The sequence below is a fragment of the Neopelma chrysocephalum genome, unplaced genomic scaffold (assembly GCF_003984885.1).
Source record: "Neopelma chrysocephalum unplaced genomic scaffold, ASM398488v2 Primary Assembly neopelma1_103b, whole genome shotgun sequence".
NCBI lineage: Eukaryota > Metazoa > Chordata > Aves > Passeriformes > Pipridae > Neopelma > Neopelma chrysocephalum.
This window is the reverse complement of record NW_020897767.1, coordinates 5,065,029-5,082,604: the sequence shown is the minus strand read 5'-3', so window position 1 is coordinate 5,082,604 and position 17,576 is coordinate 5,065,029. Positions and strand designations below refer to the sequence as shown.

Sequence of the window (17,576 nt, the reverse complement as noted above, 5' to 3'; positions counted from 1 at the left end):
GAGCACAGAACACTGCACTCTATCTCACACCGTAACATCTTTTAATAATACAAAATCCAACCATCCTACAAGGTACTTATTTGCTGGGTCTCGAGAAACGTCTGTGGCAGTTTCTGATACATTTTGCAGCAGGTAATTTAAGATGCAGAAATCATACTCTCAGGAAAAAAAAAACCCTTAGAGCAAGCTAGCCTTATCCTCAAAGGTCACAGAAAAAGGGGAAAAAATACTTAGTTTGCCATAACTAGCAGTTCAGATTGCATCATTAACAGGAGTCCCATTCAGACTTTTTTCTCTGATCCATGAGCATGTTTTTTATGGTCCCAATATCTGTGCCTTTACACTTTTCTACTTGAATACACAAAGGTTAGAATAAACTCAACCATCCTTTATTAACTTTGATAATGCAAAGAGTCTCAAAATGACAAAGAAAAATAGACCATGAAATCCATGTTAACAATATATCTTCAAGAAACACAGTTATCACAAGATATAAACCTAATCTCTCTCATTTAAGTGCTTATCAACATGGATTATAGATATCAGAAAGCTAGAGGGGATCCCAGTTTTACTTCCTCTAAACACCCACCATGGAACTTCCCTGAGTTTCCCTTATTAAGATAATTAATTTATAATGGTTAAATTTCATCTTCCAAAATATTTCTAGTCTTGTGCTGAAACACAAAGACATTAAACATCTACTTGGTAATTGGTTCAGGAGAAGAAGGGAAGGAGGGACAAGAATATGATTAAAGACAAATTGATCATTACATAGGAGCTTTGCAAATCCCCCAAAGCTCCATTTGGACAACCCACAGGAATGCTGCATCTGTTTCAGACACCAAGAATTCTATCACTTATTTGTTAAATCCACAGAAACTTTTCTACAACTTGATTTTGGTTTGTTAATCACATTTTGAGTGAAACTCCTGACAAGAGAAATTAAAAAATGGCATTAGATGTGGGCAGGATGGAAAGGATCCAGAGAAAGGCCACAGAAATCATCCTAGGCCTGGGAAGCTGCCATGTGATGAAAGGTTGAGAGAATTGGGTTTGTTCATCCTTGAGAACAGACGGTTGAGAGGAGACCTCATCACCATGTTCCTGCATTTAAAAAGTGGCTACAAAAAAGAGGAAACTCCCTTTTTACAAGGAGTCTCATGGAAAAGGCAAAGGGTGATAGGAATAAGTTACTCCTGGAAAGACAATGATTGGACACAAAGGGAAAATTTTTCACAGTGAGAACTCTCAGGCACTGAAATAGTCTCTCCAGGGAAATGGTGGATTACCCAACACTGGATACTTTTAAGATGCAACTGGGCCATCTTATCTGGACTGTGCTTTTGCCAAAAAGACGTTGGACCAAATGATCCAAATGGTTGGACCAAATGATTCCAACCTCATACTGATCAGCTAAGGAGAAAATCTTGCTCCTACATCATTTAAATACCTCAGGATGTTTTCCCCGAAGTGTGATTCTTATTGCTTGAATATTTATATACCATCTGGACTTAAAACAGACGTCCTCAAAAGTAGCGTGATACCAGGTTTCCACAAAGTCACTATCACTTTTGGAGCTTGCCTCACATATTTCACTGGTACCAAACTTGGATAAATTTGCTGTGGCATTGTGACAAATTTCCTTCTTCTCTAGGGTCACATATCCTCAGGGTAAGACATTAACTCTGGGAATATGAAACAGTTGAAACTGATTTTTACCACCTGAGCAAGAGAAACCCACAGGCTGGAGAGCGAGGCAATGGGCACCAAAGACAGCATGACTGGAATTTTGCAGATAATCTCCTGAATTTAGTGACAGGATAGCATTTTCTGAGAAATGAAAATTCTGAAACTCTCAGGTTGAAGGGGAAGATTGAGAAAGGTTTGACCACTGCAGTCAGGTTAGGGCTGAGAGACACATTGGCTATTATTTACCTCTTTCCTTTGAAAGATCCAGGAGTAAGACTAAGGATAATTGTATGAGGAAAAAAATAGCAGGATAGCAGCACATGGAATAACATCAAGAGGAGTATGGAGCTTTGCTTCATCTGTCAGAAAAACAGACAGTCAGCAGGAATCCAGGTGGCATCTGGGGATATGTCTGAGCCAGTGCTGCTCAGGTGAGCAGGTTATGACTGACCAGTTTGCCACAAAAAACACAAAAGTTAATGGTGAGATTAATGGGAATGTTTACAGCTCTCATAGCTACTGCTATAGTCTCTCCAATCTACCATCTCAAATAACTCTCATTGAATTATTCATGATGTATTTATCACTTACTATTCACGAGTATCAGGGTTAGAAAACTGGTTGTTTTGCTTTTTTTATTTCACAGCTAAGCACCAATCTCAAAATAAAGTAGTTATTTCATATACTCTGGTTTGGAGAAAACCTGGAGGCACCCAGTAGGAGATAAAAGCCTAAAAAAGCACAAATCCATGAAATTTTACCAGCATAGCAGCAGTTCTGAGGTTTGGGCAAAGCTTGTGGAAGGGAGCTCAGGTAACAGTTTCTTCTCAAAAAGAAACCCCAAGAAAAACTCAGTAGGCTGATATTATTTCATATATTTGAATTAAAATGAAAGATCTTTAATTATACAATTTGGAATATGAGAACTATTCATCATAGTGTAAAACTTTTTATTTTTTTTTAGAATACTTCATAGATAAATGACAAGAGCTTTTTAATTAACTGTCAGGTGAGAAGCAAAACATAAGGATAGAGATTACTTAATTACCTAAGTATTTCAAAAGTTATTATTTCACCCATCTACCAGAAAAGCCCCAGATTAGATTTGCAATACTGGTCTCATGCTGAACAGAATAATGGGCATTTCCAGCCTTTCTGAGGCTGGAGAAAAGGCTGATTTCAGCCATATTCTGACATATGGTACACAGGATATATCCCTTCCAGTCTTAACAGCCAAGTTTCACTCTGTATCTTGATAGAGAACATGTGAATATATATATACCAGGGTATAAAATTGACAGGGCTGCCCTCAGATTGCTGAGTCTGTTCCTAGAGTTTCTGTTCGACATTTTTTCCACAGGCATGAATTACTGCATGCTTAAAAACTATTCATATTTATAACAGAGAGGAAAAATGAACAGAGACTTTTAAAATATTGGTAAGAGGAACATAATGTCCCCAAAAATGTTGCAAAAATATTTTAAAGGACAGCTTTTATGTAATTACGCACAACACGGAAAGCACCTTTGATTTGAAAATTATCAAAAATAAAAAAAAAAAAAAATCCAACAGACTGTGACCAACCTTTATGTCTGTGAGATCCATCCATGTCAGAAAACTCAATGTGATTTTCATCAGCCCAATACAGCCTGTGGTTGACATAATCTATTGTAAGAGCCATAGGTCTGGATATCTGTGTCTCTATGATAACGGTTTGCCTGGATCCATCCATCCCAACACGGCCAATGTGAGGGTACTCACAGCAATCAATCCAGTACAAGTATCTGCAAAACAAAGCACAACAGCTGAATAATAACGATAAATATTTGACCAGAGAGGCTGTGGATGCCCCACCCCTGAAAGTGTTCAATGGGTTAGATGGGGGCCTAAGCAACTTGATCTAGTGAATGTTATCCCTGCCCATGGCAGAGAGCTTGGAACCAGGCGATCTCTAAGGTCCCTTCCAACCCAAACCATTCTGTGATTCCATGATTAGTATATTTATTCAATCTCAAGAATAAATCGGTAATTATTCTATAATATTTTGACTTTCCAGATATTTTTTTTATTTTTCTAGATCTATCTGTAAATGAGCATGTTAAATGTAAAGGGTTTGAATAGGAGAGTCCTCATGTTAGGTGTGATTTTATTAAACTAATTATGGACTAATAAAAAGTGCATTTAAATTGCTCGGTCTTGATACCTTAGAATTTTAAATACTACCCAAATTGGACCTTGTGAATCTCAAATCTTGCATGAATGGCACCACTACTAAATTTATCAGAAATATGGTGTTACACTTACTTTTCTTTGTCATATAATGCAATTATATTGCTTTAAGAAGTACTAGTGCCAGAACATTAGAACAGTTTCTCACACAGAGGGCTTAAAAATGGGTGAAACATGGAGAGAGGCTGTTGGAAAGCTGAGTACCAATTTTTTCCTCAATACGCCATTTAACCACAGTGCAGAGCACAACTGTCATAAAAAAAGAAAAAAGTCCTATTATTTAGTACATGGATGCATGCTGCTACTGTTGTGTGCCACTAATCAGAACCTCAGGACAGATCTTTCCAGCTGGGAAGCTGATACGATTCTACTCTACAGGTTTTGGACAGGCTTTCCAAAACCCAGATGCAGCTCATACTCTTAATAACCACCTGGAATTGTATTTGTGTGCAGGAGGAAATAGTGGTTCTAAGAGCAGCTACAGGTGCAATATGTTGGCACCAAGACTGCTCCACATAAACAGCAGAGAAAGGGATCTTTCTCCTCTGACTCCAACAGGACACATTTTGTTTGGAAATATATCATTACTCTTGCACAGCGTCAGCAATGTAATTGATAATGCATTTCTGCTTTGTTAGGAAAAAATTCAGATAAAATTAATATTGTTTCAAATAATAACTCTGAATTTGAAGTAAAAACACAGATATATTTTTCGGCAGCTTGCCATATTAAAATAAACAAATACATAAATATATTTATTTTAAGAAACATTATTAAAATAGCTTGGCCTCAGAAATCTAAGTCTGTACACAGTGAGAAGGAGCCAAGTAAGTTTATTATGCCTATATATATATATATATATATATATAAACTTTCCTGAAAAACTGGGACACTCTGTACAAACTTTGTAGGCTGATTTCTGCATACACAAGGAACATATCCTGGATGTCCAGGCAACCAAAGGGAGAACCCATGTATTAGTATCTTCAGTATATTTGACAAAGATCTGTATGCTCCCTGCCAAATTTGACAGGGAAAAAAGGGTACAGTTACATGAAAATTAAATTCTAGTTCTAAGAACCAGTAGAAAATGGCTTTTATCTTAAAAATAGTAAAGTAGATAGTTTATATCAATTATTATTATACCAATTTTATAAGTAGCGATGATATAATAAGCATTGGTAATACATGTTCAGACTACTGATATCCAATGTAGCTGAAAGTTAGATAATAAATACTAATTAGTATTTTCTGTCTACTTTTTATAAAAAAAAATTTACCATCAAGTTAGGATTAAATTCAAATTACTGCAAATTGGCTTTTTCATACCCAGCTTGAGGATCTAAGGAGAGATCTCTGGGAAACTTCACCCTCTTGCTCACAAGGACAGTTGGGTATAAACCACTGAGTTTAGACACCTCAATAATTCTCTTTTCAGTGTCAGACCAATAGAGATTCTTCCCAATCCAATCGACCGCCAGTGCATTGGGAACAGCTGTATTGTGGATTACCTAGAAAAGCAAAAATTACATAAATTATTCATCCAAATACCGGGGAAAGGAACAACAACTCAAGAGCTACTGATACCAGAATATTGAGAGGTTGGATATTCGATACAGCTACAGACATACCCGGTGAAAAATGGGTATTACTGTTAAATACTGACTCTTGTCAAGTAATGACATGTCTTAAGGAACTAAGATAATGTGACACTTTCCTTATAGTAAGAGAGAATGGAGAATACCTCGGCGAAGTAAATAGCAAATTCCCAGCTTCTCTGCATTATGCACTAACTTTTAAGAATTTTGGACTTTTCCTTTTTCTTCTTAGGCATCTAGTTTTCTCTTCATGTAAAACAAACAAACAAACAAGCAAATGAACAACTTTTTTCCTGTTACTAGTTTACTTTTTCTTTCCAGAGAGCAGAATGGAGATGAGGCTTCTCTCCCCACAGTGTGCCCTCAAACACATCTGCTTCTCAGCTCCCCACTTCTCTCACTGGTCTACATCAGCACATCTTTCATTTTAATATCACAGTGGTACCATATGTCATTGTGACAGACAGACCATAAGAGCACTCAGCTGAGTTCCACGAAGAGGTTACTAGTTGGAAAGTAAATACTGTGCTCTTATTTCCAACGTTCATGTGGCAGAAGAAAGAGGAGCTTTCCAAGAATTAGTTGAATTTCAAAAGGACTAAATGATTCAGGAGTAAGAGACAGGAGCAATTCAGTCACCTACTGGAAAGCCCATGCTCTGCTGACAGGGATATGTTATTCTTGAGGATTTGAAAGACTTGAATAATTCTGAGACTTGAACAAATTCCTCTGGATATATGTGATCATGAACCTCATCATGATTGTATGACTCCGTCTTGCTTGGCTGGGAGTATTTTATGTCAAGTGTTGAGTAATATTTGAAAATTCACAAACATTTGAGGCCAGCTTATTCTAGGCTTGAAAATTCTATTCCTGAGAAGGTCTATTCTGTCTTTTTCTGTTCCTGATTAGGGCTTGATTAGGTCTGTGCAACTAGAACTTCAGGAAACCACAAAACAGAAAGCAGTTCTTGAAAATATATGAGATTTCTTAAGTACTAATAATGGGTTTACTACTGTGCTGTACATTATTTACTGTCATCTTCAGCACTAAAAGCATGTGCTTTTAGTCTATCAACTATAAACCTGATTATGTACAATTGAATGTGTTAGCTTTAATTTTATTTACCATTTCAAGATACTGAAAAGTCTTCAAGATAAGAATGGATATGGTGAGATACTTTAAATCCATTTTATAGTTATGAATATTCAAAACCACCTTTTCAGGTTGTTACATTATTTATCATATCAAATCTATTCTAAAAATTAAATTCAGGCATGCACAGATTTTTTTTTATATGAATAAAATACTTTGTTTTCTAACACCTTCCCAGTACCAGCTTCACTGGTTTATAAATGTGTAATTGCAGCAACTGCTGCACTGTAACACGGGACAGTTCCTGTAGAAATGGATAACTGAAAATTTAGTGGTTTATCTACAACATCTAAACACTGCACAGCAGCATCAACCAAAGTAATTAGTCTGTTTTCTGATGACTTTTCCTTTGGAGAGTCACTTCAAGCTTATTCCAGTCGCTGAGATCACCAGCGTGACATTTAACGTGCACAATGCAGCTTCCTGCAGCATTTTCCAATAACATTTGCATCTACAACACTATACATAAAATACTGTTTTAATGTCTGAACACATCTATGTGAAAACATTGTCATTTCAATTCTATAAATATCTCCTCCACAATCAGATGAAGAAGAAAAATGAGGTGCCATCAGGTTGCCCAGGGCAAGAAAGGCAGAGTTGGTGTGCTGAAAAGATGCCATCTCCTAAAAGGGAAATCCTAGATAATATATCAAACAGGATCATTTACAATGATAGTAGATCTATTTATAGTAAAGAGTAACACAAGAAGTATGAAGGTAGTAAAATAAGAAATTCATAGTTCAAGGGAAAAGTCTATCAACCATAAGAACTCTCATGACTAAAAAAAAAAAAAATATGTAAACAGGTTTTCTGGGTAACAAAACCCATAAATCTTTAAATAATTAAGCAAATAATTATAATAATTTAATTTGAAATAATTTAATTTTAATAACATCAATTACTAAATATATCCTTTGGTGAGCTATTAAAAAGAGAGATATAAAATTATCATTTTGGATAAAAGATGACTGATAGAATATTAGACAGCTACAACATATAATTCTTCATAAATTTTTGCATGTATTTTTAGCTTTCAGAGGCCAAATCTGGGACAGGTTTTACAGAGAAAAAATCCAAATTTTTGTAGGAAAATTAAATGCATTTATTTTCATAATTTTTGCCTTTACATTGGCATATTTGAGCAAAATCTCCATCAATATAACACTTGCCCTGCAAACTGCAAAATTATAATGAAGGAAAAAAGAAATATCCTATATGTTCCCATCCTAATTGTTTCTTATACTGTTCAAATTTCTGAAATCTTTCCTTAAAAAATAAAACAGTTATTAAATCATAGCAATAGGAGGTTTGGTTGGTTGTTTTTTTTTTTATTCTCTCTCCTGGTTATTAAAACTTCTTGACTGGGAAAAATTCTTTTTGGAATAGTTAAGATTAGAAATAAAAAAATCTGAGGTCATCCCCAGTCCTAAAAGAGCATAATACAATTTCATCCAAAATGGAGAGACGCTTTGTAAATTGTTTAAAGGCATTAAATATGATTCAAGGATTTAATGGATTTTGAACCCCACACTTGCCTGACCCTATTTTTTTCAGGAAAACTCTTTGCAGGGACTCACTAGAACTTCTGAGTAGATGCTGGATTTTAGTTTTACCCCCAGGGCATCAGAATGCCATAAATTATGTTCTTAAGGTTCACTGATACCTGTGAGTTTCAAACCTAACCTTCAAAAAATGTGCTCTGAGGATGTTTCAGTCCATGCACTAAGCTGCAAATGAAAAACAGAAGAAATCTTTTCTCTCTGCGTATTTAGTGGTGCACAATGAGGGAGCAAAATTTACAAGGTGTGTTACTGCTCATCTACTCCATATTTCAGAAGGTCAGACATAATAGAATAAACAAAGGATTCCTTACTGCTTATCACCAACGCTGGAAAAAACATTCTCATAAGTCAACAAATGTGCTTAATAGTGGATTTGTGAACTTAATCCACTACAGAGGCAGAATAGACAGGATGTGCAGAAAGAGGGGTGCAGTATTACCCTGGATTATTCACAGCAAAGACATGGAGTTGTTTTCATTGTCAGTGCAGTGGAGGTGAGACAAAAAAACCCTAAAGACCATGAAAAAATTTTTAAGAAGTAATACACCAATGTATTTACACAGCTTAACACCTATTCATAGCTCTTTTTAATTTGGCATCCAGTAAACCACATGGAACTGCCAATTCAGTCAACTGTCAAATAAGTTATAAGGAATTTAGTTCCTAAATACACTTCTCTTAGCCCCTATCGCTACTTCAAATAAGATATAAATGCAATTAAATTTTACTAGGACTTGCTAACTCCTGCTGTGTTTGTATTCATATACCAAAGCCGCACAATCTGGGTTAAAAACATGCAGGAGCATTTCCCAAAATACTCAAAAAAATTTAATTCTAGTAGTGACATTATTAATCCCCAATTACCTTGATGTCACTTCCATTTAAAGACATTCTGTTTATGCGACTGCCATTTGGTCTGCTGGAATCAATCCAATAGATGAACTCTTCTCTATAGTCAAAGTCTACTGCAATCACATTGTTCAGCCCCTAAAAATAGGGAAAAAAAAAGCCTATTTATTCAAATGTTTGAATATAAACTGCTGGATAACATTCAGAATAAAATATACATGGCATTTAATATTCAAAAAGCTTTATTTTACTGACTGTATATTTGTGAAGCAATTACCTCATTTTTCTAGATATTACTTGTGAAAAATCAGCATAAAATAAAGATTGTAACAGAAATAAATGGTGACAAAGAACTGTCTCACTTCAAAAATGCAGATGATGTATGAGGCTAAGGGAAGCTTCTGTTTTTTCTTTATTATTATTAAAATGAACTTTAGCAGTAAATACTTTGACTTTTGCTCAATTTCTCTGTTCATTACTACCTTTGGCATTTCTTTGGCAAACTAGATGAGAGAAACAGAAATAGTATAATATCTATGATATTTAAGTAACAGAAAAAAAATCCTTAGTAATACAAATTAATCAGGAATTCAAAATCGTGGTGTTCAAAAAGTTTTGATTCTAATTCCTGAATAAGGAGGTTTTGACTATTTAGATGCTATGTTATAGGTACTGTGTATATACACACACAGACACAGAGGTAGTATGTACATGAAGTGTGAAAGCCAGAGATCCAGCAGGCATCTGGGAGTCTCCTATGGCTCCAATTACAACACCAATACATTTTAAGAAAGAGTGGTGATCATATCTGAGCTACTCCTTACTCCACTAGGTTGGAAAGAGCAATCATATAACAATGGCTTTTCATCCCAAATGGCAGATAAGAAGGAAGGGGGTTGCGTTCAGATGAGGGCTCTTATTTCCTTATCTGCCCCATAACCTGCTTAATGTCTTGATATGTAGTGAAATTACAATTATTCTTAATATACCAAGATGTTGTTATCAATGAAATATGGAGCAGCAGTGGTAAAAAGAACGGAAGCTGTTTGTACTCCTTTTAAAACCGCAATATCAGTTAATCAGTTCCCTTATCAGCCCCGTGACATTCTACTCTCAGGTGGATCAGCAACCTCCCTCGTGGATGTAATTCATCCCTGTAAAGGGGATGTGCTGGACCAGCCAGTTCTAAAATAAACAACTAAGAACAACAATATTTAATTGCACAGAAACTTGATACATGGCTTATCTGCCATCTACCACTCTGTAATTACTGTAAATCTATCTCTTGATCAAAATGTAGAGAAAAAGAGCAATTAGGCTGCACAAATCATCAGTAGAGTAAGCCTGAAACAATACAGGGTTGGAGGACCATTCATTTTCAAAAATCCCATACCTATGTATGCAGTGTTTTATCAAAACCAGCTGCAGCTCTATCAGTCGTAACTGTGCTGCAAAACATTTTTCCTGTCTCTTTTACTATTAGTATAATTGTACCTATAGAGAAACCCCAAACCCAAATTCTTAACCAAGGAGACAACAGGTGAATGAATACAAAATACTATTTAATACAATTCTATGACATTCTAGGAATTAAAGTCAGCAATTTTTGAAAAATTGGCCTTATATCTACATATTCTATGACACTGTAAAAGTTTCCTAAGGATCTAGACTAATAAAAAGAATTGACTGCTGGCACATCTTTGGTTTCAAGTGTTTTATTTTGGGTCAGTTAGTTTCAATATTTATCAGAACATCAACTGCAGATAAAATATTTCTGTACATCTGTAATAGAGTTCTCTGTCCAGACATCATCTCCTCTTTCTGAGATGTCACTTAAGTCCTTCTAACATAATTCTTTGTCACGTCACGGGCAACCTGCTTTTTAGAAGGAATAGGGAAGATTTCAAATGGCATCAGCTGCATTAGTCTCTCATTTTAAACCTGTGTTTTTGTTTCTGTTACACACAGCACAGGCTGTGATTTGTGTTCCCTTGGTGTCCCAATTAAAAAAACAGAGATAAAAATCCCAAATAATGAGGAAGATTATCTACTCTGCTTATGGAAACCCTAATGATTTTGATGACTAGGAGTGAAGGAAATGGAAAGCAAAGAACATACATGAGACACAATTCAAACAGTTGTACTGTTTATGTATATTTGAAAAAAAAAAAAGGAAATAGAGGGAAAAAGCTGGCACATAACTCAGAGAAGACTGAATGAGCTCCTGCTTTCAGCTTCTTTACTCTGAGTTTACATGAACAAATGTTAGAATGGCAAAGCACAGACCAAACACACAAAAAGAAGGGTGGGTTTGCTCCTCTGCCAGAGCCACTCTGGTATTTGCCATCATCTGGTAGATGTCCAGGAAAGAGCCAATCCATGATAATATCCTAAGGACAAAAAGATGTCCTGCTGAGGGACATAACCCCCCATGTGGTTCTGTTGGTATAGCTCCTCTTCGGCTTTCAAATCAAACGCTGTATTTGTAGGAGCAAAGGCCAGTAGGTTCAATAGCAGAGGTATTTATCAGACCAGTGAATTAATGTGATATGGAAAACATAGATTTTCTTCAGTGGCTGGAGCTATGTGGTCTCTAATGCACTGAAGAGGAGTCCATTAAATTGAAGACTGATGATGCCCTGAGACAATCTGTCAGCACCGACCATCAAGAAAATTCACTGTTTGTTCCCCTCTTTCCACGGGCTTCCATTAACAGATACACCAGCAAAAGAGGGGAGAGGCAGTGAGATGGAAATGAGAGGGAGTCACAAGGATTTCAGAAGAACAGACAGACTTTAACATAACATTTTCTATGCTTAAATAAAGCCAATGTGTTTAATGCAAGATGGTAATTTTGTAATTATTGTTGTGAAGACCTAAGTATCTCTCTTGTGACATTAGGGTGCACAGCTTACTGACACAAGAAGTCACAAAGAGCCTAATTATATTAACAGGTACTAAATAATTTCCTAGTCTTACTACAATTGACTGAATATTATTCAAGGAAATAGATATTTTTATTAAAAATATTTTGGAAATCTAATCTGTGGTAAGTAACTACACTTAGGTGAAGCACAGAAGAAGAGCAGAAACTGCTAAAAATGTCAGCTCTGTATTTACTGGGTGACATTCTATTTTTGCTTTTTTTTTCCACATTTTTTGCCTGTTATAATAATTTAGAGTAATTACTTAAAAAATAGATTTAGCTAAAAATATAACTTCATGTATTGCTATAACATAAATCTTGGGATTGTCTGCCTAAAAAGTAGATTAAGATTGTGACAGTAAGCAGCCCAAATAATATATGGCCAAATAGTTTTTTGTTGTTTTGCTTGGTTTTTTTACTGGAATTTACAAATTGAGCAAAACATATTGGGATGGAAGAGGATCACAAATAACATAATTTTTTAGTACATCAGAATGACTGACGAAACAACTGCCTGAGCTTTAATCTTGTCAAATTCAGACAAAATAGTCAATTTAAAGTATTACAATAACTCTGAAGATACTGCAGTTGTTCTGTGGTGCTCACAACGCCAATTGTAGGATGATGTTTCTGTCAGTTGCACACTTTAGAAAAGAATAAAAGTATTGAGTTAAACTTAGAGCATGGTACTATGATTATACCTGTTTCAACAAAGTGTAGTTGGATCCATCAGTGCTAATTTTTCTTATTTCATGATGATCAGCCAGAATTAAGAAAGGTTCCTCATCTAAACCCCGGGAGAAAGAATATATTAGACTAGCTTTACGTTAATTTATGGAAAATCAGGAATACAATGCTGAAATACAGATGGTTTGAAAAATAAATGTTACATGCTCTGATCAATGTTATGGATGAAAGAAATATTTAAAACATTCAAATGTTCCAAGAAAGATCAATGATGCAGTATAAAAATGAACAAAGCAATCAATTAGTATATCTTTCAATGTAATTTAATTCTTTTGCCTTTGCAATGTGGGAACCATACTGTATTTTATCCTAATTTAATTCAGAGATTAAATTTGAAGTACATTTCATTCCATATGTTTTAATTTCAACATTTACTTTTAAATTATCACTGAGACTATTATTTGTTATGGTTGCAAACTGAGCACGTTTTGACCATTGTTTTTTGAGATTTCAATACTCTTAACAGTCCGGTGATAAAGAAACAGCTATTTGTAAAAATCGAGATTCTCTAATTCTGAACCGAAGCTAGATTTGACTTTTTTAACCCCGGATTTCTAATTTATAAAAAAAATTATCTTCAGATACTCATTCATGCCATCACTTACTTTGACATATCTCTCACGCTGACATACGTAATAGTAAAAATAATATTTTTTTTAAAGCTGTCTTTATTTTAGCTCTATTGAGAGAGACCTCAACTAAAATTTAAAAAAATATTATCAATGATAATTTAAAATGTATTAAAGGCCTTGTATCTACTGCTCATACATTCTAGAATGTAATGTGTTGCCCAGCCTACTCCGCTCTTGTACTGAACATATTTGCATTTTATGCTTAACTTTTAAGACATAAATGACCTGAAGCATCATCCTCAGCCTTGACTGCTGGTGGTATGTGGAGAGTGGCTGCAATGCTCTGCTCTGGTGTAAAGGCTTAAGGCAATTTATGCCAAAAAATCAGCATTTGGCCAAACGTGCCCATGTTGGCATCTCCTTGCAGCAGAGACATCCTTGCACAGCACTCACAGCTTTGTCATGGCCACTTCTCAAGTTTGACATATTAATGCTCCAAAAACCACTTCTATGATGTTCCTTAGCTTCCCTTCTCATCTGAGTGATCTGTAGCTTCTAAATGTATAGGTGGCTTGCAAGGTGGGAGACAGGAATAGAACAAAAAAACAGCTGTGGAATTTCTGCCCTCTCCTGTGATTCCTCTGCTTACTCAGGGAAGCACCTGAAACTGGATTATGAAGCAGCCTTATTGTCATTTAGAAAGAAAACTGGAAGATTGCCTGGGCTGTGAAGGAAACCCAGCAGAACCCAGCAATGGGTTTCTGTTTCTTTCCTGCTGGTATTTTGCTTTTCCTTTCACTAATCCAGCCAATCCCACTCACTGAGGTACATAAAAATAACATCAGAAGGGTAAGGAAATAACCAGTGCTCTTACATATCTTGAGTTTCACTGTGTAACACATATAGGACTGAAGGATTTCATATGCTATAAGAATAATTGATTTGCATTTTCTATTACTTTTCCTGCTCCTTCTTTTCACATCAAGTTTGACGTACGTTCTAATATTCTTAAGAAACCAGAAATCTTTTAAACACTTATCATAATCATACTGTTATCATGTGACTCAGAAGTAGAACTAAGTGATGCATTTTAACTTTCTTAATACTTTTTCTAATAAAGTTATTAATTCAAACTTTCATGATCCACTGTATCTACTACAAATGATCTGAGAACAATACATACTAAAAATATAACTTATTACATTTAGATATTGAATCACGTTCCTATTTTATATTGAAGAAGTAGGAGATTCAAAGTAGCTTTGTTTATCTTGCATAGAAAGGTAACACAGACCTTGAGGTTAAGGTTTTTCACAAATTATTTTGGATACAGCTGTGGATTATTAAAAAAAATTAAATAGTAATACCTGAAAGGGATTTGCAGCCATTGGGGTTATCAGGCTGTATTTCATACCCTTCTGCACACAAGCATTTGTAGGTTCCATATGTATTGATGCATTGCTGGCTACAGGGAAATCCAGATGAACATTCATCAATATCTACACATGTTTTGCCATCATCCTTCAGGAGGAATCCAGGCCAGCATTTGCACTGGGAAAGAAAACCAAACACATTCATGTTGAATTTCTCATTGATTCTGTTTATCATCTTGTGTACTTTCTACTGAATATGTTAGCATCATAAACTTTTTATGGATCTCATTTTTTCAAGTAACATCTTAATTACATTGTTGTTTATATGGTTTACAGGGAATTTACATGTTCCCTCCTGTAATCTCTGTATCTCAGCTCTCTAGTCTATGGCCTCCTGCCTAGGACACGGTTTCAGAGGTTTAAATATTTTTAGAGTTAAGCCATGTTGGACAGATTTTATTTAGCTTTCAGTGGGCAAAGATCCCAGAAAACACCCTCACATGCAGACAACTAACAGTTTCATTCTGTTTCTAAGGTGATTCTGCTTTGTTAAAATATTTCTGTAATTAATAATGACCTGTAAAAAAGTGGATAAAACCACTATTCCTGCTATTCACTGCTATGTATTTTCCTTTTTTACAACTGATTTTCAGTGCTCTGTATATATATCAGTATGATTTGTTGTATTTAAAGCATTGTATGATCTTTTCCATAGGTTTAAATTATGTATTCCACCATTTCTTAAATATCATTGACAATTGTTTCCTTACAGAAAATAAAAATTTGAATGTTCTTGTTATGATAGGTAAGCTACTTTATTACAAGGAATTACCGCACAGTGGAGTTTTATAATAATCACACAGTAGTTAAACATTTAAGAGTTAAAAACTTGCATTATATCACACCACATTTTGTATTTATTCACCTTGTATCCAACAGGAAGATCCTGACAATCCTGCGAACAGCCACTAACTTTCTTACTGAGGCATTCATTAGTGTGGCAGCTTTTCTCATCAGACCCATCACTACAATCCTCTTTGTTATCACAAACATCACTTTGAGGAATGCACTTGCCATTTTTGCACATAAAAAAAGAGCTGTTACATGACTGCTCTGGAAAACAAACAAAAAAAAAAGAGAGCAACAACTTGGTGTCATCTATTAGTGTTTAGAATTAATTTTCTCATGGATCCGCTGCTATGTGTGCATGTGAGATGAAATAATTGTGTAAAAATTGAATATTTATTCCTTATTCATAGCATTATAATATCTTTTCATTATCTTTAAAGGTTATTCCTCTTCTGGAAAATGTGTGAAGACTTCAACTTACTTCTCCCTCCTACATATTTGTTTTCATATAATGGAGAATCCTCTACATTATCTCAGCACAAAATACAGTTCTACAGTTTACAAAAGTTAAAAGGCATAGCTTCTCTCCCCTGTGGATGCTGAGGTGTTTAGTAACATGACTGACTGAATTCTGATTAATCTCTTGTCTAATGATATGTATATATGTTTTCCCTCTTTGCAAAACTTGAATTAATTATTTCAGCTACATTCAGATCCTTCAAATCACAATAAGAACACTTGCATATAAGGCAGGTATGTTGCCTCACCTCAAACCAAATTAGTGTTTTCCATCAAAATTGATGTAAAGGACCTGGCTAAAGTGCAATAAAATCCTAAGGCACAGACAGAAGAATTGGTCTTTGAAAAAGCCACCAAACAGAATAACGTGCAGACCAGGACTAATTTCCCTCTCAAAAACCAGTCAGACCTCGGCCAACTTATTAATGTGAGTAGAAAATATCTATAAAACCAATTGCATTTGGTCAATAATTTGCTGATAAAATTGAACCAGTGTTTATTATTTATAGTGAGAGAAACTTTACATCCCCTTTTACATGATCTGCTTCTGTGTGATAAATATCTTAAACACAGCAAACATTTTCAGAGCAAGAGAGAAAATTTGGCAATTATTACATTAGTATAATCTTATTTTAGTATTAACAGGATTTATATATTAAGGAATTATCTGCCATCTTATGCCATAGGAAACTGTGGCTTGAATTTTGTGGACTGAGGTTTTGGATGCTCAGAACACGTTCTCCTTGCAAGATATAAGGAATATCACCATGAAAGCACTGGAGATTTAAGCTACTAGGTTTTACGTTTGCTGAACTACAACCCTAAACCACTGACTCTCCAAAAAGAAAGGTCACACGTGTCATTCAAAAAATTGAATACAAACCTGAACTTTTGCATTTGATGTTGATAGGTGCTTCATCAGAATGGTCTGGGCAGTCAAAATCCCCGTCACATTGCCACTGGGAATTTAACAGGCATCTTCCATCAGCACAGGTGAACTCTCCAGGACGACAGTGACGATATCCTGCAAATACACCAACCAGTGACTTCATATTTTCTTTCGCAGTGTCAACACAAAATTTTGCATATGTTGAGGCAATGTAAATAAAAGCATCTTTTGCTCCATAAAGACATATAAAACGCTACATGTTTATTCAAAAGAGAGAAATCAAATGTCTCTCATGCACTGTGTAGTCATGATACAATACACACAGAAACATATGAACAGTAAGATTGAGTTATTGCTATTTTTTTGTTGTTAGGATTTCATTAAAAAGACAGGTTTATACAATGGAGTCAAAAGAAATTTTCAAGGATTAGAATGATTGTAACTTTAAAATAAATAAAAGAACTGACTGCTTCAATCACCAGTCCCATTTTTATATTATTTCTGAATAATACTCTAGAAAACAAGAAATATGCCTTTCAATGATACAAATGAGAAAAAACCCAATCAAACAATAACAAAACTTAGATTTTTAAATACATGCCATTAATTCAGCTTT

The 17,576-nt window shown here is 35.1% G+C and overlaps 1 protein-coding gene across 7 annotated transcripts in view; it reads right to left on the bottom strand.

Moving 5' to 3' along the window:
- The window catches only part of LRP1B (LDL receptor related protein 1B), a 677,950-nt gene that overhangs the window by 96,222 nt on the left and 564,152 nt on the right, over positions 1-17,576 (bottom strand). For all 7 annotated transcript variants that reach the window (XM_027695895.1, XM_027695888.1, XM_027695892.1 and 4 more), the window contains 7 exons: positions 16,955-17,095; positions 15,629-15,816; positions 14,698-14,881; positions 12,713-12,798; positions 9,101-9,223; positions 5,248-5,429; positions 3,274-3,473 (listed from right to left, as the gene is read on the bottom strand). In XM_027695895.1, the coding sequence (XP_027551696.1) occupies positions 3,274-3,473; positions 5,248-5,429; positions 9,101-9,223; positions 12,713-12,798; positions 14,698-14,881; positions 15,629-15,816; positions 16,955-17,095 (1,104 nt within the window). The remainder of the gene's footprint in view (positions 1-3,273; positions 3,474-5,247; positions 5,430-9,100; positions 9,224-12,712; positions 12,799-14,697; positions 14,882-15,628; positions 15,817-16,954; positions 17,096-17,576) is intronic.